Consider the following 22,365-nt stretch of genomic DNA (forward strand, 5'->3'; position numbering starts at 1 on the left):
AGACATCTTATTTGCAATTTATTTTATGATTTTGCAGAGATTGCTATCTCCTTAATTATTTCATAGTTTTTGTAGCACACCATTTCTATCTGCAAAAAAACATATATATTATCCCTCTTTGCTCCTGCATACCGTATTTTGGCCTGATTTCTCAAATGTTACTGAGAACATATGTGAGATGTGTTCTGGAAATGACAGTGTTGCTGAGTTCATCACTCACAATTTGCCTTTACTGGCACCATCCATTTGTTTGTATTGAATGCCTAGCCTACTATAGGCATGTACTTGGGAAGACGTTAGGACCATAATGGTGGGTGAAATAGACATACTACTTCATCTTGTGGGACTTGCAGTTTAGTGAGGCGTCAACTATTAAAGAAATACATTTACAAACAAATACAAGGTTACAACCGAGATGAGTGGCAGGGGAGGTATGGTGAGTGACATGGCCTAAGAGATTCATTGGCCACATTGATCAAGGGGAAGCCTTCAGGAAGGTTTCCCTGAGAGAGGGTTGAGCTGAGGGCTCTCGGATGAGGGAAGAACATGTGAAAAGGGCTGTGATAGCAAGGAGCATGTCACAGTTGACTAAGTCTAAGAATGCCAGGTCAAGAGTTTTGGTCCTTATCTTGACAAAAGTGAAGTGTCAGTACACAGTGGAGGGACTTCCCTGGTGGTCCAGTGGTTAAGAATCTGCCTTCCAATGCAGGGGATGTGGGTTCAATCCCGCATGCTGCAACTAAGACCCAAAGCAGCCAAAAATAAATACATAACTATTTTTTTCAAAAAGGAAATGCTTTAAAAAAATACACAGTGGAGTGATGTGATGACATGCATTTAGAAAGAATCTCTGTAGTTGTAATTTGGAGAAAAACTGTAGAAGGCAAAAGGAGGTGTAGGGTTCCAGTTATAGGCTTTTGCAAGAGTCCAGTTGCAAAAAATGATAATTTAGGTTAAGGTGGCTGTGGTAGTGGAGATGAAGAGAGGTAGATACATTCTACAGATATTTGGTGGGAAGAATTGAAAAGGTTTGGTGACTCATGTATTAAGTATTTACAAATAGAGGAGAGGAAAGCATCTAAGATGATGCCTAAGTCTTGGGCTAACCAAACACAATGGAATTTGGTTCCATTTACTGAGATGTGAAAACCTGAGAGGCCCTGTTTTGGTGAGAAAGGTCACAGGTTTGGTTTGGAGCAACTGAAGATGTTAATCACCCAGGTAGATGTTACATTCTGCAATCACAAAGAGTACTTTAGTCTAATATGCTCGGTAATTTCTTTGAATAGTTTTCTAAGGTTTGCAATTCTCTTTTTTTCTTTTTTTTTTTTTAATAAATTTATTTATTTATTTTTTTGGCTGTGTTAGGTCTTCGTTTCTGTGCGCAGGCTTTCTCTAGTTGCGGCGAGTGGGGGCTACTCATCATCGCGGTGCACGGGCTTCTCATTGTCGTGGCTTCTCTCGTTGTGGAGCACAGGCTCTAGACACGCAGGCTCAGTAGTTGTGGCTCACGGGCCTAGTTGCTCCGCGGCATGTGGGATCTTCCCAGACCAGGGCTCGAACCCGTGTCCCCTGCATTGGCAGGCAGATTCTTAACCACTGCGCCACCAGGAAAGCCCATGCAATTCTCTTTAAAACAAGAATTTTAAAGAGTTTATTGCCCTTTATTTTTGTTTAACATATTATGAAAAAGAAAATGATTCAAAGATTTAAAAATACACAGTCTTTTATGGGATTCCTCGAATACTTCATAACTCTAGTGAGTAGGCTTTGTTCTGCTTTGTATGTTTTTTATTTGCATATTTTGGACAGTGTAATACAGCTATTTTCATCTTTTCCTAAGTAGAGTGTATTGCTGTGAATGACTAGTGTTTGAATCAACTGTACACCAAATGATGTAGATAAGGGTGAAGTATAAACAGTGAGAAATTATAACTAGTAGGACATTAGAATGTATGGTGTTCTTTGCAGACTATAAACAATTTTTAACATCAGAGATAATAGGATTTTTAAGAGACATTTAAGGACAGTTACTCCTTGTCCTGCATAATGTTTTATGCTAACCTCAGTCACAGGTTTTTGGGTGATATATTAAATATTTTATAAAAATTCAAATCTGAATATAAGTGTGCTCTGCAATCTGAGTCACTGACTTTCTTCTGATTATTTCGACTGTTCAATCTGTGTTGCCGATATATTGTGTTAAAAATAACAAAGTCCTAGAGTTTATGGAAGATCCTCAAGTGGCTTTTCAATGGAGAGTTGATTAGCAGGTGGTTTGAGTTTTTCTACCTTGCCATCCTCACTCCTTAAATAAGGGCCCATTGTCTTTTCTTACATGATTAACATGAGACCGAAAACAAAATTAAAAAGGGTTTTTTTTTCCTGGAACAGAAACGAGTATTACCAAAAAGAAAATTGAAGCAATATAAGATTTTTTTCTAATTTTAATTGTGGTATTTTCTTGTTTTTTTAATGCTAACAACATTTAAATATTTCCAACTTTAGTCAAAATGTGAAAATGAATGCTTTTTTCATTAAAAAAAAAAAAACTAATGTCTTATCATTCTTTTCATAGGTCTCATATCTTTTGGGTGAACAGAAGTCTACCTTTATGGGGCTTACAGGTTATGTACAATTTTGTCTTATTCCTATATTTCTGGATTTATTCATATTTTACTGAGCAATACTACTGGGGAGAAAAGTTTTGACATTAAAAATGAGTTTTGGTGTATTGTTTAATTAATCTTGATGCACATCTTAAAATTTTTATTCCTTTCTTCACGTTTACGTGAGCCCTCCATTCTACCTTTTGAGAATTTCCTCATGATCAGGTTTAGACTTCAGAAAGCTTTTGAGGATCTGAAGGAAACTAACGTAAACCCAACCTTGTTTGAAGGCACAACAAGTTCCCCAAACTACTTTAGGCACTCCTAAAGTCTTAGGTTATATCATCTTTGAAAAATTAATCAAAAGCCCATAACCATGTTTGCATTTTTTACCTTATGTGCTCAGTGTTGGGAACGTGGTAGAATCTCAATAAATAATTGTTCAATGAATAAACAAATGAACAAACAGTTCGTATTACCAATAGGAAGAGCTTGGTCCCTAAGCAGATAATTTTGTAAATAAAACAAAAAGTGTGCCCTGGCATAAAAGGAGTCCTGAAGAAGGAGTAAGGAAACGTGTGGAGCACAGTGTGTCTGAACTACATTGTGGTGGTGTTCCCTGGAGTCCTCTGGATCTCTGTTCCTTTTTTTGTTGAATTTCATGCCAGGCAAACTTTTTACAACTTCCCATCTCCTCTACTCCTGTCTCTTTCCTGCAGATACTTTGTAGTTTCTGTTGTTTTTCAAAAGCAAAAATCATTCAAAGAGGAGAGTCTCTAAGATTAAAAACATTAGAGATTGGAAGACAGTTGAGTCTGGAAGGAATGGAAGGACTCTTAAGTCTCACTGTGTATAAACAACCTTTAAAATACTTTAAAATCAAATGTTTGGGTTGTCTTTTAAAGTCAGGATGATTGTGAGGTCTGTACATTTTATACGTGACAATGAATTATTTCAATTATGTATGCATTGTGATTATAACTATGAATCAAGTTTTTACTGTGTCTGCATATTTTGTATTTTATCGAAGTCAAGTTGTGTTTTATGTTTTTTGATACTGACTTTCATTGCAGTGCCGTACACACTTGTAAAGTAAGTTAATATTTTTATGAATAGTTATATATGGCCTTGAAATATATTTTGATCTGTTCAAATTGCTTTTATCTGATAGTGATATTCTAAAATAATAAAAACACTCATTTTCACATAGGATTTTGGGTAATTCATGCTAAAAGTGGTCTCAAGATCATCTAACAATGTGTACCTCTAGAAAAAGTAAGAGATTATGATTTAGAGAATTTGTGGAGAAAATTGAAAAAGTGAAAAATTTCTATTTTAATGTCTGTCTACTGTATGTACTTCTGGACTTATTTTACTTAGATTGTCATGCATTCATATGTTTTAAATTGTCCTTATATTTTAATATTCACCTAAATCAAAGTTTTCATTCCAACAGGAGTCAGAATCTAAAACTCTAGGGTATCTGCCTTTCTCATGCAGATTGACTTTACCCTCACAAATCTATGAACAAATATATTTGTTATCTCAGTTATTTCATGTTGATGCTTGCTTATTTTGATTATATTCCTGTCTCCTGAAGTGCTTAGGGTCTTTAACACAAAATAATTTGGATGTCTTTACTGGTTACTTTTTCTGTTGCAATCATAGCTCTTTGGTAGCTGAGCAGAGGAAACTGTATACAGAGTAGAGAATAGAGAGAAAAGTGGAAGCTTGTCTAGGGGGCTGCAGGATGCCCATGTCCAGCGGCCGAAGGGGAATTGGCTGTGAAGTCCATTCAAATAAAATCTGAAAGTATCTTGAAGTGCTGACATGAACTATTTTGTTTAGTGTTTGAGGATGTTTCATTTTGTTTGAGGTGGGTGATAGGATGGAAATTATCCTTCAACTCCAAGCTTGTATTCTTTTATTTTCTGAAGGGAACTGCCATTTTTGCTGGGTGTACTGAGATGGTGGTGGTATGGCTGAGGGAGAGCATTATTTGTGGTGGGACAGTTGTGTGTGATTGTGTGTATTAAGAATACACACACAAACAAAACCTATTCTTTACATATGGTGAAGATTCCTGCCATCTGCCTGTTCTAATCCCACATTTACATTTGTGGTAATAAACTTAAAAAAGACTTATTGAGGAGTATTAGAAATTATAAAAACTAAGCTGTAGTGCCTGGGACAGCCTGCTGCCTACCACCTGTATGTAGAAATTAAAGTGCCACATAGCACCTCCTATATCATATATATATATATATACACATATATATATATATATATATAAAAATATATATGTATATACACACATATATGCACATATATATAAAGTTAAAAGTATTGTAATCAGAATATATATTTTGATTTTGTTGTATTTTCTCATTAAGGTATAATTTATATTTTAGGTTTCAGTGGCATTGATAAGTCTCTTTGAAACAGTACTGCTTGGTTATCTCAGTTATAAGGTAAGTTATTTTAATTAGAAGTTTTCTGCTGGTAGAACACATTACTAGCATTGACCCAGTATTCCTCTATTTCTAATTCATACTCTGGGGATAAAGCAAGCTCTTCTTAAACCCCTTTAACTCTTTTGACCTCTCCAGTATGTGATAAAAAGCTGTGGTAACATAGTAATGTTTTCCTTGGTGGCTTAAACATACTTCACTAATTCCCATGGGCTAATTTGCCCATTACGTGCATGCTAATATGAGACAAGCAAATAGAATGGTTTGGCTTTTTATTGTTCTCCACCTCTTCTCCTGATCTGTACAGGAAACACTGAGGGAGAAAAACATGTCTGTTAGGAATTATTTTCATGAATTCCCTTCATTTTTGGCGAAGGTTTGCTTGGCTAACCGAATTTAACAAATGTTTATTAAGTTCTTATTTGATGAAGAGCACCACACCGTGCATCGTTTTTTTCTCAATGAATTTACGATCTAGAAAGGGGGATGGGCAAGAGAAAATTATACAGACAATAATAATACAAGGCTGAATAATAGGTACTTCCTATGAGGTGCAAATAAAGTCCTGTGGGGCTTCATAGAGAGAGGTCGTATGGGGTGAAAAGACTGATTTAAGCAGAATCCTTGAATCAGTAACTTCACTAAAGAAAGATGAAAAGGCAGAACAACAGGGATTTATAGAATCAGCAAAGGCATAAAAGAAGGAATGTGCATATAAAATTGGAAGAATGAATAAGTATTTAGGTTTGGGCAGAGTGTGGCATATGTGGGAAAATATTGGTGGAAAAAGATGGGACAATATAGTGAGGGCCTTGTATGGCAACTTACAGTGGGGAGTTGATGCAGGATGTTGAACACGAGAGTTCTATAATTGTAACTAAGTTTTAGGAGTATTAGTTCAGAACATCTGTGCAGCACAGGTCAAAGAGACATGGCACTGAAAACCACATGCTCAGTTAAGATGCATTTGCGGTATGGAAGGAAAACTTCGAGTGAAGCTTTGGCTGGGTGAAAGGAATACATTCAATGCAAGATAAGTCATGAAAGTAGAAACTAAAGAAATCATCAACTGATTAGTTGAAATAGATGAGGAGAAGAAAATGTCAGAAATCATTTTAAGATTTCCTAAATCCAAATGACTGGGAACAAGGCAGTAAAACCAAGAAAAGTTACATCAAGAAAAAAATCAGACTGGGGTCGAGATAGGTGGAATAATGAAAATGGTTTTGGAAATGATGAATCTGAGATATTTTTGGACAAATAGCTGTGACATGCAGGCAATTGAAAAGGAGGATCTGGGACTTGCAGGAGAGATTTATTAAGAATTGGCAGTCATTTCCATAGAGATGATGAAGGAAGCATGCAAATCCGTTAAGGATGGGATAGTAACCAGTGGAGAAGAGAAGGCCCACGTTAATGAAGATGCTTATAGTGTGGCCATTGGAAGAACTGAGCAATGAGGGCAGACAGAGGAATAGGTGAGAAGCGTGGAAAGTCATCAGAATGGTTGTCATAGTCATCACGGATTTCCAGTTCGCAGTTTCTGCATGTACGATGTCAACAAGTGCACTCAAGGTTCTGTTTTGGGGGGATTCTTATCTACCATATAAATTTCTTTCTCATTTCATAATGTAAGGTTTTGAAGATAACATTCCCTAGACTACTTTTTAATCCAAAATTTAGGGCAAGAAGTCTTTACAAACTCTCTCACCTTTTCTGCTGGCTTCCTTTTAAAAATTCTCATTAACTCCGCCTAAAGAACATAAGGCCAATGTCTAATAAGGTGAGATTGATGAATTAGAAAGTGTAGAAAGAAAAGAATGAGTGCCTTCCAAAAAAAATACAAATGGATTGATTTAATATTTATGAGAAAAATAGGATGTTAGAAATGTCTAGGGAAGAAAAGTGTTAAATGAAAGCATGGGAACCTTGGAAAGTTTAGTAAGAAGCTTGAGAAAGGCCTTTGGGTTTACAATTTGGGAGATCATTTGTTATTCACCCTTAAGAGCCCAATTTGAATGGAGTACAGTTGAGAGTAAAATTGTCAAATGAAGAATGTTGATTGACTGGTACAGGAGCTCCCTAGAGGTAATATAATGAGGTAGAAGATTGCCTCACGATGATAAAAATCTGCATCTTTTAAAGAGAGCAAGTAGAGGGGACAGGAAAAAATGATGGATGAAGCAAGGTTTATAAAAAGTAAGAATAAGCTAGAACAGGAAGTTGAGGACTACTAATTAGCTTTGGATACATTCTGTTCTTTTAGGAGAGCACAGGAGATGGAAAATGGTGCCTGAAAGAATATTTTGAAGTCAGAGGAGGAAGCTGAAAGATCTTGCACATATCTGGTCACTTAATCCTAAATTACTTAGAAAGTACTAGCTTAGTGATGGACAGTATAGAATGAGATGTTGAGGAGGGATCTTTTAATGGCTTATTAGTATATCTTCTTGTCAGAATAGGTGCTCTATAAGTATGTACTGATTGACAAATCTGGATTTTGGATACCTAGAAGAATAAAATAAAAATCAAGTAAATTAACATCCAAGATGTTACCTTCTAAGGTCTTTAGTATTCAAGTATGTGATAAATGTTGAATATGATACGCAAAAAGTGACATACTAAAAAATTAGGCATGTGGGTGTTTTTTTGTAATTTAATGAAATCTCTTGCACTAGTACAAGAGTATGTACAAATGCATAAACTGGCCAAAATATTAATCTGCATTGGTGAATGTGTGTGCTCCAAATTCTAACTAAAAAGTAATATGAAATTAACTTTGGTGCTTTGCTAATAATAGTCATTTAAAAAGCACGAAGAGATTCAAGATGGAATTATAATTTTCCATTGTAATTATATGGTGCTGACATTTGTAATCAATTAATTCCTGCCATTTATAAAATGAGAGCAAAGACCTAGCAGGTAGAGCTAGATGACATATAATATTTTCATTCTGACCTTCATAAACATTAATATCTGGATGGAGGAGAGGTTCATGGTAAATGAGTCCTGTGTGTTACAACACAAAAGATAAAAAGGAGTTAGGTGACATTGGAAGGATAGGTTGCTGTTAATTACCTTCTTTTCCTTTCATATATTCAGTCAAATTCATGAACTCTTCTGACCCTTTCAATAAACTGTTGGATACATTTTTTGGAATGAAAAAATTAAATAATTGATAACTACTTATGGCATATATATAAGGCAAATCCATACAGCAGAACTTCAAATGAGGTCCTTCTCTCAAATTAGACTTTTAAGAAAAATTATAGACAGGTATACAGAAATGGATATTGTATTAGTAATGAAATCCATTTCTAATATTGCTCTTTGATATTTCTAGTTCTGAAATATCGATAGCAAATCAACATACAATTTTCTCATATTTGTTTACATCTGCATATATATATACAGATAATGTATATATTTACATATACAACATATATGTATATATGCGATATTTAAAAATAAATTTAATACTTTATTTGTAAGTACCTTATAGTTCGTAAAATTAGACACTCTAAAATAAGCATGACTTAATCCTTAACAATTAAAAACGTTTAAACTATCATGGAGACTATCGTTTTTTTAAAATCAAAAGACTAATGAGTAAAAGCAAAATGAGCAAAAACTCTTAAAAGTGTAAGAGTGTTGAGGTTAGCAGATAATAACTTACAAATCCCTGACATCCACTTATTTTGTCCTCTGTCGTACAGAATTGCAGGTCTGAAGTTAAATCATCATTCAGTTCATGTTTATTTATCGCTATTTGTCAAAAGAGTCGCAGGGATTGCCCAACAGGGAAGTTCTTATTCTTCTGTCAGATAGATACCCTCTATGTCTTTATCAGCTGCTTTCAAAATAGAACTCTATTTATACACACACATTCATTAACTCAAAAGGAAACAAAAACGCACCCTGGCGTAATTTCCAAATCTCTGAAAACAAAAGTTCAGCACACCTAGAAGGCTTTGGTTAAATCTACAATTCTCTTTTCTATACAGTAATCGCTTTATAAAAAGCAACAGTTTTGAAATGTTAACATCATGATGGGCTTATTTCTGGAAAGAACAAAGGATTTGGACTAGGATGCCTAGATCTGGTGACTCTGCTTACCATACCATGGAAATGGTAAATCTGAATGTCGTTGAGTTTACATTCAGAAATACAAAAGACTGCCATAGGGTTACTCCACAATTTAAACTCACTGAAGGAAAGTAAGTTATTAGTCTTTTTGGTTAAATATTTTAAATATAGGTGTTCTTAATATTATAGAAGAAAATGCTTTTTAGAAGTCCCATGTTCCAACCTGGGCTAACAACAACTAAATTACCTTAAGTCTTATAATTTTTAAAGTGCTTTTAAGAGTTACCTAGATAATAGTTCCAAACTTGCACTTTCTTTTATGATAAAAATAAAAGCCTGGTACATCTTAGAAAATCACCTATTGTCCTGCATTTTTATTGGTTAAGGAAAGTTACATCCATACCAAATGTTGTAGAATGGTTAGATTAGGTTTTATTTATATTTTACTGAATTCTGTCAACAAGAAGAGGAACACAGAGAGCTCTACACGCTTAGAACAGAAAAAACTACTTTTTAGAAACTTTTTTTTTCTTTAGGTTACCTTTTGGAAGAAGACTAATGCCTTTCATCTCGTTCAGGAAAATAAGATTAAGTGAAACAGGTATTTAACTTAATTTTGAAAGGCATGTGCCTGCCTTTTGGATCTTATTTCATGCTTCCCTATGTAGCGGCATTCTCCGGATTTAGGCTTTCTTTTTTCGCTATAATTACTTTTATCATGTGGATTTATATGATGCAGGCCCATGGGGACTCTCTAATAGCCAATGCAACTTTTGGATAATTTTTCTATCTATTTTTCATCAGCTCATTTTAGGGGAGATAATTTATGAATGTTCAACAGACAACCTGAGATCTTAGAATTAAACCTAATGAATATAATCGAAATGTATTCGCTTATTTTTAGCAATGAGTACATTGCCTCCCTGTATAATTTTAGATTGTGAAAATTAGTCCTCTGGGGGAAATTCCTTATTTGCTACAACACACACATACACAAACATACACACACATTAGCTATGAATCAACAGGAGTGTGTTTGACATAATGCAGTCCTAGTTTTTATTGAGGAGCTTCAGACTGTCAAGGACTGTGCTAGGAACAGAGCAAAGAATCCTGAACTAAACAGATGCTCTCACCTGGACCTCATGACATTAAAATCAAGTGTTGATTAAATATATAAAAACAAACTGAAAAAAAGGAATGAGAAGGATGTTGATGAAGATTGAAAAACCTAGTGTGGGAATCTGATCTTGTCTGGTGTGTGTGCAATGAGGGGGCAAGGAAAGCCTCAAGACACTCAAAAGATTTTGAGTTAAGAGCTGAAAGATGTGTGTGAATTAACTAGACAAGGGGAAATTGGAAAGGAAGGTGGAGATTTTCCAAGTCTCTTAAAAAGCACGTGCCAAGGCCCTGGCATATATAAGGAGTGGAAGGTCTTTGGAAAGAATGATCTTTAAAATTCGGGTGGAGAGGTCAAGGAGAGCTAAATGATATGTTGCCTTGTAGGTTGTAATAGAATCTGTGTTTCCCTGTACAAGTGTCTGAATTGTTCAAGAGTTTCAAAGTGAGTGGGGGTGGCGTGGGGTGAGGGGTAGGGATTGGCACATGAGATGTGCCTTAGAAACATATTCCTGGTAACATTGTGGGAGGTGAATGGGAATGGGGCAAGAAGGAAGGGGAGGAGACTGGTTAGGAGGCTGGAGTGGGATTAGCGTTAGAATGAGAACCAGAGGACTCAAGATCCGTATATGAATCAGGAAGTCTTATTGACGAATTATTCTTGTTTAGCATGTGAAAGGAAGGTGTAAAGAGTTTCTCCAGAATTTTTGGTTTCTGTTACTGGAGAACCAGTCAGGGCAAACATCATAAATTTTACTTTTAGGTAGTCTATTTTATTGGCATAGAGTTGCTTGTTAGTCTCTTATGATCCTTTGTATTTCTGTGGTGTCTGTTGTAACTTCTCTTTTATCATTTCTAATTTTATTGATTTGAATCCTCTCCCTTTTTTCCTTGATGAGTCTGGCTAAAGGTTTATCAACTGCATTTATCTTCTTGAAGAACCAGCTTTTAGTTTCACTGATCTTTGCTATTGTTTTCTTCATCTCTATTTCATTTATTTCGATCTTTATGATTTCTTTCCTTCTACCATCTTTGGGTTTTGTTTGTTCTTCTTTCTGTAGTTGCTTTAGGTATAAGGATAGGTTGTTTATTTGAGATTTTTCTTGTTTCTTGAGGTTGGATTGTATTGCTATAAACTTCCATCTTAGAAATGCTTTTTCTGCATCCCATAGGTTTTGGATTGTCGTGTTTTCATTGTCATTTAAATTTTACTTTTAGACATATTACCCACAAGGTGCCTTTGAGGCATCTGTGTGAAGCAGTGAATTAGGCAGTGGAGATCTGAAAGAGATTCTCAGATAGAATATTGATCTGAGCTAGAGATACAACATTGGAAGTCATTGGTTTATTATTGACGATATGTTGAAGTTGACAAATAGATGAGATTACCTAAGATTGGTATATAGCCAAGTACTCTTGAAATGCTTTCTTCCAGAAATTTCTGTTGAGCTTTGTGGCCATAAGTTTAACAACTTATTTATAATTGCACCAGGAAGGCTTTAAACAATAATATTCTTTCAGGGGTTTCCATTTGGATCCAATAGAAAGAAATATAAATGTTTAAGTTCAAAAATTAATTATACCAAGAAGGGAAGAATATGTATAAAATATTTGAAAGTTTCATTTATTCATTAACATGCTTATTGAGTCCAAATGTCATATAAACAAATAAGTTTTATAAAATGTTACAAACATGTATCCAGGTAGTTAGTGGTGAAGGTATGGGGACTGAGACATTCCAAGCAGAGGGAGAAGTGTGTGAGCAAAGTTGTAAAAGTATGAAATAGCCTAGTGTGTTCAGAGAACTGCATCAAAATCAGTTCTACATGTGATGAATCTGTAGCTGAATTCAAGGTGGGCTAGGAATATAGTAGGTACAAACCAAACCAGTAGCCAGAGTCCAAATTATGAAGCTTCATATGATGTAATGAGGAGTTTGGATGTTAATATGATGGCAATGGAAATTTGGCATTTTAGAAAGAATTCTCTGGCTTTAATATGGAAGATAAATCAGAAGTGAACCCAACCAAGTCACATACCAGTCATGAGACTCTTTTACTGGTTTGAGAAAAAATCATAAAAATCAAATTGGTGTGTTATAAATGGAAATGAAGAGGGACATTAGAGATAGAAAGGCTTTTGGTTTACTATGAACTAAACTTTCCAGTGTGCCACAGCTAAGAAAACTGACGCTAATCTTGCTGTGTATTCATAGAAAGATCCTGCCGTATGACTAGTGGTAACTGTACCCATACCCCTCCCCCCCCAACTCCACCCTGCCGTCTTCTTCTGGTCACATCAGTCTCTTTTCCTGTGCAGAATCATTGACATCAAGGAACGATGTACAATGACAAGTAAAAGCACAGTAGGGAAAGAGTAAGCCAAGTATTAAGCATTCTGGAAACTGAGTCATGTAAAAAACTGATGAAAAAACTGGTAATGTTAACCTGTGCAATAAAAACTAGGAGCTTCACATAATTAAAATCAATTATAAATGGTTTGTTGAATAGGTAGGCCTGACTCAGTGCAAGTAGGAAAAGGCTTTAGTTTTCCTACCTTTCTCCTTCAAATTCAGTCATTGTCCTCATGAGCCATGCTCATCAGATGAACTCTTGGGCAGGTATCTTAGCTTTTTTAAACTTTTCAATCGCAATGCAAATCTCAGTTTAGTACTTAAGAAATTATGATCAGTATGTAAAAATTTAAAATTCTTATCCAGTTTTAGCTTTTTCTTGGCCTGGAACCACATGGGGCAGGGGATCATCTTGGGGGCCATCTCCTCTTTCCCCCTCCTCCCTTATTTGACACCAGCTGATTTTGGTCCCTCGGGGCTGAGGAGGCACGGGGAGAAGTGAGGTCAGCTTCTGGGACAAAGTTGCCTGACTGGCACAAGAACAGTCTGTGGTTGGGTTGCTCTGATGGCAGGTCCAAACGGGGCTTTTGTGGTTCTCCTGAGGCCTTTGGCCAAAGCTCCTTGATGCCTCAAGCCTCGGACTGGCCACTAGGGCTCTGACCCAGGCCCTGGGGCCCTGAGGGCCACCATCTGTCACAGTTCCATGTCCCCTTAGGGACACAGCCCTCCTGAGTGTGAACTTAGAATGGCCATAAGTTTCATTCTTTAGGGTCTATATCTCATCCCCAGAAAATAAGTACCTCTTAGGATTGGCATAAGTGTGGCCTGTTCGCATCTTAACCCTCTTTCTCTTTGCTCTGCTAGTTTTTTTTTTTTCTTTTTTTTAGAGTATTTGTTTATTTATTTATTTATGGCTGTGTTTATTTATTTATGGCTGTGTCTTCGTTTCTGTGCGAGGGCTTTCTCTAGTTGTGGCAAGCGGGGGCCACTCTTCATCGCGGTGCGCGGGCCTCTCACTATCGCGGCCTCTCTTGTTGCGGAGCACAGGCTCCAGACGCGCAGGCTCAGTAGTTGTGGCTCACGGGCCCAGCCGCTCCGTGGCACGTGGGATCTTCCCAGACCAGGGCTCGAACCCGTGTTCCCTGCATTGGCAGGCAGACTCCCAACCACTGCGCCACCAGGGAAGCCCTGCTCTGCTGGTTTTTGATGATGTTTTAAGCATTCGCCAAATGCGGCCCCCACGTCTGAGCCCAGCTCTCTGAGTGGTTCACCCGAGCTCTCCTCACTGAGCTGGCTGTGGTGAGGGGAGTACCACAGCACCCTTGTATCTCTACACAGAGGAGGTCTCATTGCTTCTGTTTCTTCCACCTGCTCCCCCCGCCACTCTTTATACAGCTTGCAGACGGGTGATGAACCAATGATAACAAAACCTCTTTAGCACACAGACGATTGCTGATCTAGAACTTGCCTTGTGAAGTGGAGGTGTTTTACATCATTGTAATGTTTTAAGGCTTTGGGACCTCAAGAAAAATTAAAAATCCCAATATTATAGCCAGTGTCACAAAATAATTAGACATTACAGGGAGTCAGATTTCAAATTGCCTTACTAATGGGTAGTTCTTTTTTTCATAGATGAATAAACTGCTTTAGGAAGTTCTGAGTTCTTTTTTTGCTAGACACCGTTCAAGAAAGTTTCAGGAATGACCTGTTAGTCAGTGCAGTAGCCCAGAGCTGCACAATTAGAAGGGCCTGTGCTTGTTTTAATGCTCTGATGTCACCTTCTTGAAATTATTCATAATTTGTTAATAAGAGGCCCTGCATTTTCATGTTGCCCTTAGCCCCACAAATTAGGTAGCCAGGCCTGATTAATATTGTTGCACTATGTGGGTTGGAAGATTAGAATCCAGAAGATTGAGAAAATCCTCCTTTTAAATTTTATTAATCTAAAAACAATGTTAATTCCAAGAAACATTGTTATATGTTTGTGTTTGCGAACTATTTGATATGCTTTAAAGTTTGTGAATGTAATTATTATAGTAAAAAAATTAAGATTGAGTCGCTTTTTCATTGATTCTGTAAGGTTTTTTAATGTGTTTTATTTTTACTAGTGACTTTTCTTCCATGAAATATGATATGATTAAAATGTGATATGTGCAGTATTCAAGGATTACTACAAACATTTGTTTTACTTCTTAAGCTGACTACAAAATTGAGAGGGCACAATTACATTCAGCAAAATAATCTCTAAAAGTCATTGCTACATTTCTAAATAATGATTTGGTATTCTGTTAATGTAAGCATCCTTATTGCTAGAGAAATTCTGATGCTGTCTTTTTCCCCCTTTAATGGGATTCAGTTATAATTGACTTTCATTTTTACTCATTCTTTCTTGGAAGGGAAACATCTGGGAACAGATTTTACGAATACCCTTCATCTTGGAAATAATTAATGCGGTTCCCTTCATTATCTCAGTAAGTCCTAAAAGAATCTTTAAAAGAAATAAGTTTTTTATTAGACATAAAGTCTTTAAATCTAAATAGTAATAGATAACATATTAGCTCAGATGAATGAATTTAGACTTTGTTATTGTTTTAAATCATGGTATTAAAAAATAAATAGTAAAATCAGTTGGATAACTGGGTTGTGAAATTAAGTGAAAATTAATGAGATTTAGTACAATAGCAAAATGAAATACTTTTTAGAAATATATGCTCTAGAGGTGCCATTTTAACAAGTGTCAGTATTGTCTAAACAGAGCAGGAATTAATCACTCCATTTCTTGTGTATATTGTGGAATTAAAAAAAAATAGAAACCAAGTAAACCCAAGTATTTATAAAAGTTTCTCATGCTAAGAATATGTTTATCTCGAGCTTAACCACAGGATTTCCAAAGTCCAGTTCTCTTTTTACTAAGGAAGTTGCCATCAGCCAGACAACCAGTAATTTGCTTCTTTATCAAAGTCTGTGGAGGACCAATTCCACAGTGATCCTGTTTAACTACAGAATATGTAACTAGCACTTTCCCATTGCAAAATTAGGTCTTAATCTCTATTTGATAAAGTTACAGTAATATCTGTACTGGTAATATGCTTTCTAACACCTTATTTGTTTGAATTTTATTTGGAAAATTATGAAAATAAGTCAATACTATCTGAAGCTGTTGCTCAGTTCTGACAATTATTTTAATTTGAGTGATGTATCTAGAGGAGTAACTGGCCCCAGATTGAATGACTGGCTAATTAAATATAATTCCAATGGAGTACAGTTCCCCAATGTCACTAAGAATGTTTGAATCTGCAGAGACTAAGTGGTAATGCTATGAAAAACTAAAGCTCTGTCTCCTTACATCTACTTTTTACTTTCAGTTGCAGGAAGGAAAGAGGTGATGTCTATTATAAACTGTCACACTAAAAGATTTAGTGATCGAATTAGCACAGTTATAGCTGACATCCATTGAGAGCTGATTATTTTCATTCTGCTTCTACAATAATTTTCCAAATAATTTTTCCTTAAGTAAGACTTAGAGAGTGAATGAAAAGATCTTGTCTGCTCCTTGCATTTCAATAGTCATATGAGTTTAAAGTATTTGCCACATGATTTAGATCATTCTATTGTTTTTAATAACTTATTTCTGTTTCACATTTCTTCTCAATCATATCGATTTCTTGCTTTGGGATAAAAGTTTAGTTTTGATTTCTTTTCCAGATATTCTGGCCTTCCTTAAGAAATCTATTTGTCCCAGTCTTTCTAAACTGTTGGCTTGCCAAACATGCCTTGGAAAATATGATTGTAAGTATAAAAGACAAGTGCAAAGACAAAAATATTTTTCAACACTCCATTATTTCTTACCTCATTAAAGTGATGTGTTGCATAAATGTCTAAGCTAATAGATCCCAAGTCTGCTTATATCCTAATCAGAATGAAAAGTCATAAAATGCCCATATTGCCAACTCCCTTCCTTCATAAGGCCGTATGAACTGGTAAACAAACATAGTTCAGATATTCCAAATATCACCAAACCAAAGCAAACTGCTGTTCGGACTGGTCCAACTAATTAGCCAATTTCCTGAAGACAAACAGCCTTCCCTTCTAAGGCAATCTCTTGATGTATAACGGGACCCCTGGTTTTAAGGCTTCAGGAGGTAACATTGCCAAACTGTTCTTAACTGTAGGTAGTCTCACAGTACATAAAAATCTATGGGGTTTTGTAAGACCCTATATTGGAGCCAGAAGGCCCTCATGTAAAGTCACCTTTTTAGGCTGGGTTGGGTTGGGAGTAGGATATTAGGAGGGAGAAAGGGAAGCAGGAAAGAAGAGATGCAGAACTCAGAGATGTGCCATAGTTGCATTTTGCCCAAGGCGGACCCTGTTCAGAAGGACTGATTTATAACTGTGACCAAAATCTATTTGCTATAATAGGCTTGGACACTTATGAGTGAGCTTGCTGTTTAGTCATTTATTCTACAGGTGTTAATAGGAGTCCACTCTATGTTAAGTGCTCTGATAAGATAAGCAAATGATTCAACTTCTTTGCTAATGTCTTCATCTTCAAAAGAGAATAGAAGTACCTACATACAGGCTTGCTGTGAGAATTAAATGAACTTATATATACAGGCATATATATGTATGTGTAAAATCTTGTATCTAGCATAAACATAGTAAGGGCTCAATATTATTAATTTTATCACACAGAAATTAAATTTGTTTGGAGGCAAACTTGTTTTTCTTTTAAATACCTTTTTTTTTTTTAAACATCTTTATTGGAGTATGATTGCTTTACAATGTAAATAACTTTTTAACAGGAATTATGACACAAATTGTGGCCAAAAGGAATATCTGGATAACATTTGAATATTCACAACCAGATGAATATTTCTAAACATCTGTGTTAAGTAACCACTGGAGCCTCATGAAAGTTCATGGCTAAGAAGGGGATAGTGTAGCCTGTGGATGGTTTGTGGAAACATCAGGCTGTCTTAACTGTCCAAAAAAATACTATTTCACTAAATATAGATTGCCTAATTTCCTAATGAAAAAAAATACTCCAGGAAAAAATAAACGTCTTTGCTAATTTGCGTTTATTAGCTGTTGGAAAAAGTAACCTAACCAAGAGAGGAATCATTAGTCAGTCGTTGAGAGTAGAAGTAGTGCTTTGCATTATTAATTTAGGATTCATTTTCCATCATAGCTCTATATTTTACTTCTCCTCTCCGTGGTTGCTAAATTTTAATTTATTTTTCTGTTATTAACACCTCTGTTAGAAGAAAGTAAGAGATGCGAGGTGAAATTCTAGTCAACTTAGTTTGTTTTTATTATAGTTCTGGTTAAATGTGTGGTAGAGGAAGATAAACTATGGCTCATTGAGACTTTTCTTGTATTGATGAAGTTATTTATCTCATGCAGTCCTGATATGCAGACTGTTAAAATGTTATTATAAAAAATTTATACAACAGGAAACCATAAAATAAAACATGCAAAACTACAAACCTTCCACACAGACTAAGCACTAGTAATAATTTATATTCTTCTAATATTTTCTATGAAAACACACACACACAAAATTGTATGTTTAATTTTATAATTTGAATTTTTTGTCATATAATAGTATGTGGTGGACAGGTTCCTATGTCATTAAATATTCCTGTTCAAACCATTTTTAATGGATGCATCTAAATCTGCTATCTAGTTTTGATCAATTTATTTAACCATTTTTCTATTGCATTTTTAGTTACTTTAATAGTAATGGACATTCATTATTTCACGTAATAAATATTATAATTTTGTAATGAAGATGAACATATATAAGTATTCGATTTCCATCTCATAATTTTCATGTGGTTAGCTTTTAGAAATTATGTTATGGGGTAAATACTAATTAAATGAATGAATCCATGAAGTAGAAAGGGCATACTTGTGAATTTTGACCTGTATTACCAAATTACTTTCGAGAAATTTATAACAAATTACATGAGCAGTATTATATATGAGTGCTTGTTTTTTGCATATTAAATAACAGTGGGTATTATTATTTTCAGTGTTTTTCAATTGGACAATAAAATTATATCTTGAATTCACATTTCTCCTAATATGAATGAAATTAATCTAAAAATGTTCATTGGCTATATACTTTTTTATTTTTATGATAAATCGCCTGGCATAATTCATGTTATTTTTCCTGATTCAGAGAATGAGATATGGTGGTAGTTTGATCCAGCTATTACTTTCCCCTTAATTGAACATATTATTTTCTGATCTTTTAAAATTAGAATTTTCCACAAGAGAGCATACTCAGCGTGGAGGGCTTTTGGGGAGTCAGTGTAACAACTCTACAGATGTTTGTAAGGCGAGTAAACTAAAATTTGGTGCTTTGGTGGTCTCCCATAGTATTATCTTGGTAATATGAATGTTACAGTAAGGTTATTTAGACCAAGGCAAAAACGAAAATATGCTGCTATATCCGTTTAAAGTATATGTGTTGAGTAAGCACAAGATAGTTGAAATGTAATACATAGTAATGAATGTAACAAAACTCATGAATATGTAGTATCTATCAAAATTTAAAATATGCTTGTTCTGTATTATTTCAGAATGATCTACACAGAGCCATTCAGCGTACACAGTCTGCAATGTTTAATCAAGTTTTGATTTTAATATCTACATTACTATGCCTTATCTTCACCTGGTAAGATCATACGTATCAGCATTTTTATTATGTTTTGTTTTAATTATAGTTCTATAAAAACATATAATAAACCACTTTAATTAAGATTTGGCTACAATAAATGAATAGATAAATATTCACTATAAAAAGGAATGGTCACCTACAGAAATAGAAGTAAAATCCTTACTTCAGTCTTAAGGAAAAAAGCAAGAAAGCACATCAATCATTTGGTATTGATATTTACTGCAGCTCTGAGGTTTTCCCAAATGCTGTAAACAACCAGATCACAAGGATTTGTACTGCATGCCACAGTTGTCAAACAAGAATTTTTCCTCCAAACTGCTGGCATGGGGGCCCCCTCATCTTTCCATAATCTTCAAAGCAGAACCGCTGTTGAGAACACTGCCCCTGCCCGTCCCTGTCTGCCTGCCCGCCCCTCCTCCCCCGGTGTTCTCTCAGGCATCCAGGCAGAAAGCGAGGGCAGACACGACAGTGCGAGGCAACTGGTACGTTGCTTTAGTATAGAAAACAGTTGTTTTTTCTTTTTATGAACTAATTTTTTATTTTTTTAAAACATCTTTATTGGAGTATAATTGCTTTACAATGGTGTGTTAGTTTCTTCTGTATAACAAAGTCAATCAGCTATACATATACATATATCCCCATATCCCCTCCCTCTTGTGTCTCCGGCCCACCCTCCCTATCCCACCCCTCTAGGTGGTCACAAAGCACAGAGGTGATCTCCCTGTGCTATGCGGCTGCTTCCCACTAGCTATCTATTTTACATTTGGTAGTGTATATATGTCCATGCCACTTTCTCACTTTGTCCCAGTTTACTCTTCCCCCTCCCCGTGTCCTCAAGTCCATTCTCTACGTCTGCGTCTTTATTCCTATCCTGCCCCTAGGTTCTTCATAACCATTTTTTTTTTTTTTTTTTAGATTCCATATATATGTGTTAGCATACGGTATTTGTTTTTCTCTTTCTGACTTACTTCACTCTGTATGACAGACTCTAGGTCCATCCACCTCACTACAAATAACTCAATTTCGTTTCTTTTTATGGCTGAGTAATATTCCATTGTATATATGTGCCACATCTTCTTTATCCATTCATCTGTCGATGACCACTTAGGTTGCTTCCATGTCCTGGCTATTGTAAATAGAGCTGCAATGAACATTGCGGTACGTGACTCTTTTTGAATTGTGGTTTTCTCAGGGTATGTGCCCAGTAGTGGGATTGCTGGGTCGTATGGTAGTTCTAGTTTTAGTTTATTAAGGAAGCTCCATACTTTTCTCCATAGTGGCTGTATCAATTTACATTCCCACCAACAGTGCAAGAGGGCTCCCTTTTCTCCACACCTTCTCTAGCATTTATTTTTTGTTGATTTTTTGATGATGGCCGTTCTGACTGGTGTGAGGTGATACCTCATTGTAGTTTTGATTTGCATTTGTCTAATGATTAGTGATGTTGAGCAGTATTTCTTCTTTTGGAATGAGAAATGATGCACTGCCCATATGGATTCATGCAGAGCCTTACTAGAGAAAAAAAAAATGTGAAAATCAAAAAATGAGGTAGAATGATATGTCTGTTTTTCAACTTAATTATGTGTAATTGTGCTCTGACCTGGATTTGACCTATTGAGAAAGAGAAAAAGCTAATTAGGGAGTACTACAATAGGAAGAATGCCTTCATCACTAGTACAATACTATTTTTAGATTAAAGTATAGCTATAGATATATGTATGTAAATATAGTTGTAGGTACAGCAATATAACAACTATTACACCTAAGTAGTATGCAATTAATACCTCTATTAAATGGATTTAAAATATGTTTTATTGCATACTTTTATATTTAAAAAGTAAACATTTTAGGATATTCCATGCCTTTAAATATAAAATACCCCTTTAAAATGGACACAATGCCATCTTATCATTTAATTTTTTTTTACTCTTCACAAATTGTTTTTATTATTTACCTAGTAAATATCTAACTGCATAAATTTGAAATACTAACAGTAATGCCTTCTCTTCTAATGTCACAAAAAGTTCTTAATTTTAAGATACATAATTTAGATAATTTAGGACTTTTCTCATTTTACTTAAGGAAAAGTATTATTTAAAATTAAAATTTTTATATACCTGTGCACATGCTACTTTCTCAATTGCTGGAAAATTACAAAAAGTAAAATGAATGAGTCTAAATATTATGGGAGTCTGTTAAAGTAAATTTGGTAAAGAGGTAATTGAAATTTTAATGCAAAAGTAAGGACAGATTATTTTTGTGTGATAACACTTAGTCCAGTACTTTGGTTCTGGAGGCATCCTCATCACAGTGAACTACCCACAGTGGGCTCTCTATTTGCTCTTACTTTCTGCCTATACATCTATTTCTTGAGTACTTTTTATTTTCAAAGGAAACAAATACACAAATTTTGCCACTTGCTTATGCCACAGTGCTGTGCTAGATAAAGGGTTTTCATGATCTATATGTAATTTCCATTATGCAGTTTATTTGTCAGTTTAATCATTTGTGTTTCACTTTTTGTTTTATTTGCAATTATAGTTACTTTGTTGTTGTGTGTATGTATGTTTAAACTTTAGACATTTGAGTGGTAGTTTTGACAGATATTATCTAATGTTAAAGCTGTCACCAATACATGGATATGAGTCTACCTTTTAATGTGCAATTATTATATAGAGTTATTTTAGGTACATAAAATGTTATTGTTTTTAATCACACATACTCAATACATTTACATTAATATGTTTTAAAATTATAATATCGAGGATGGAAAAACTGAAGTTTGATCTCTTTGTGTATTCTTCTCTAGCATTACAAGCAAAATGTCTTCATAAATCATGATCATCATAGTAAGGTAGAATAAGTCTTATTCGAATTCACCATTGATGGTGGGGTTACCCACAAGAAAAATATGAACAATGGTACATTACTTATGCTATATCATCAGGCTATTTTACCAAAGAGTTACACCACACATATTATAAAATACAAATATACACAAAGATACAAGAACTTACACAAATAGAAACATCTAGGTAGTCT

General features: G+C 35.1%; 1 protein-coding gene across 1 annotated transcript in view; it reads left to right on the forward strand.

The window, feature by feature from the left end:
* KCNT2 (potassium sodium-activated channel subfamily T member 2) overlaps nucleotides 1–22,365 on the forward strand; it is a 379,130-nt gene that overhangs the window by 132,374 nt on the left and 224,391 nt on the right. Inside the window, exons 4-8 of the mRNA XM_061185285.1 lie at nucleotides 2,579–2,627; nucleotides 5,021–5,080; nucleotides 15,035–15,109; nucleotides 16,344–16,427; nucleotides 19,226–19,320. Coding sequence (XP_061041268.1) covers nucleotides 2,579–2,627; nucleotides 5,021–5,080; nucleotides 15,035–15,109; nucleotides 16,344–16,427; nucleotides 19,226–19,320 — 363 coding nt within the window. The remainder of the gene's footprint in view (nucleotides 1–2,578; nucleotides 2,628–5,020; nucleotides 5,081–15,034; nucleotides 15,110–16,343; nucleotides 16,428–19,225; nucleotides 19,321–22,365) is intronic.

Source organism: Eubalaena glacialis, chromosome 3, assembly GCF_028564815.1.
Source record: "Eubalaena glacialis isolate mEubGla1 chromosome 3, mEubGla1.1.hap2.+ XY, whole genome shotgun sequence".
In the NCBI taxonomy this organism is placed as follows: Eukaryota; Metazoa; Chordata; class Mammalia; order Artiodactyla; family Balaenidae; genus Eubalaena; species Eubalaena glacialis.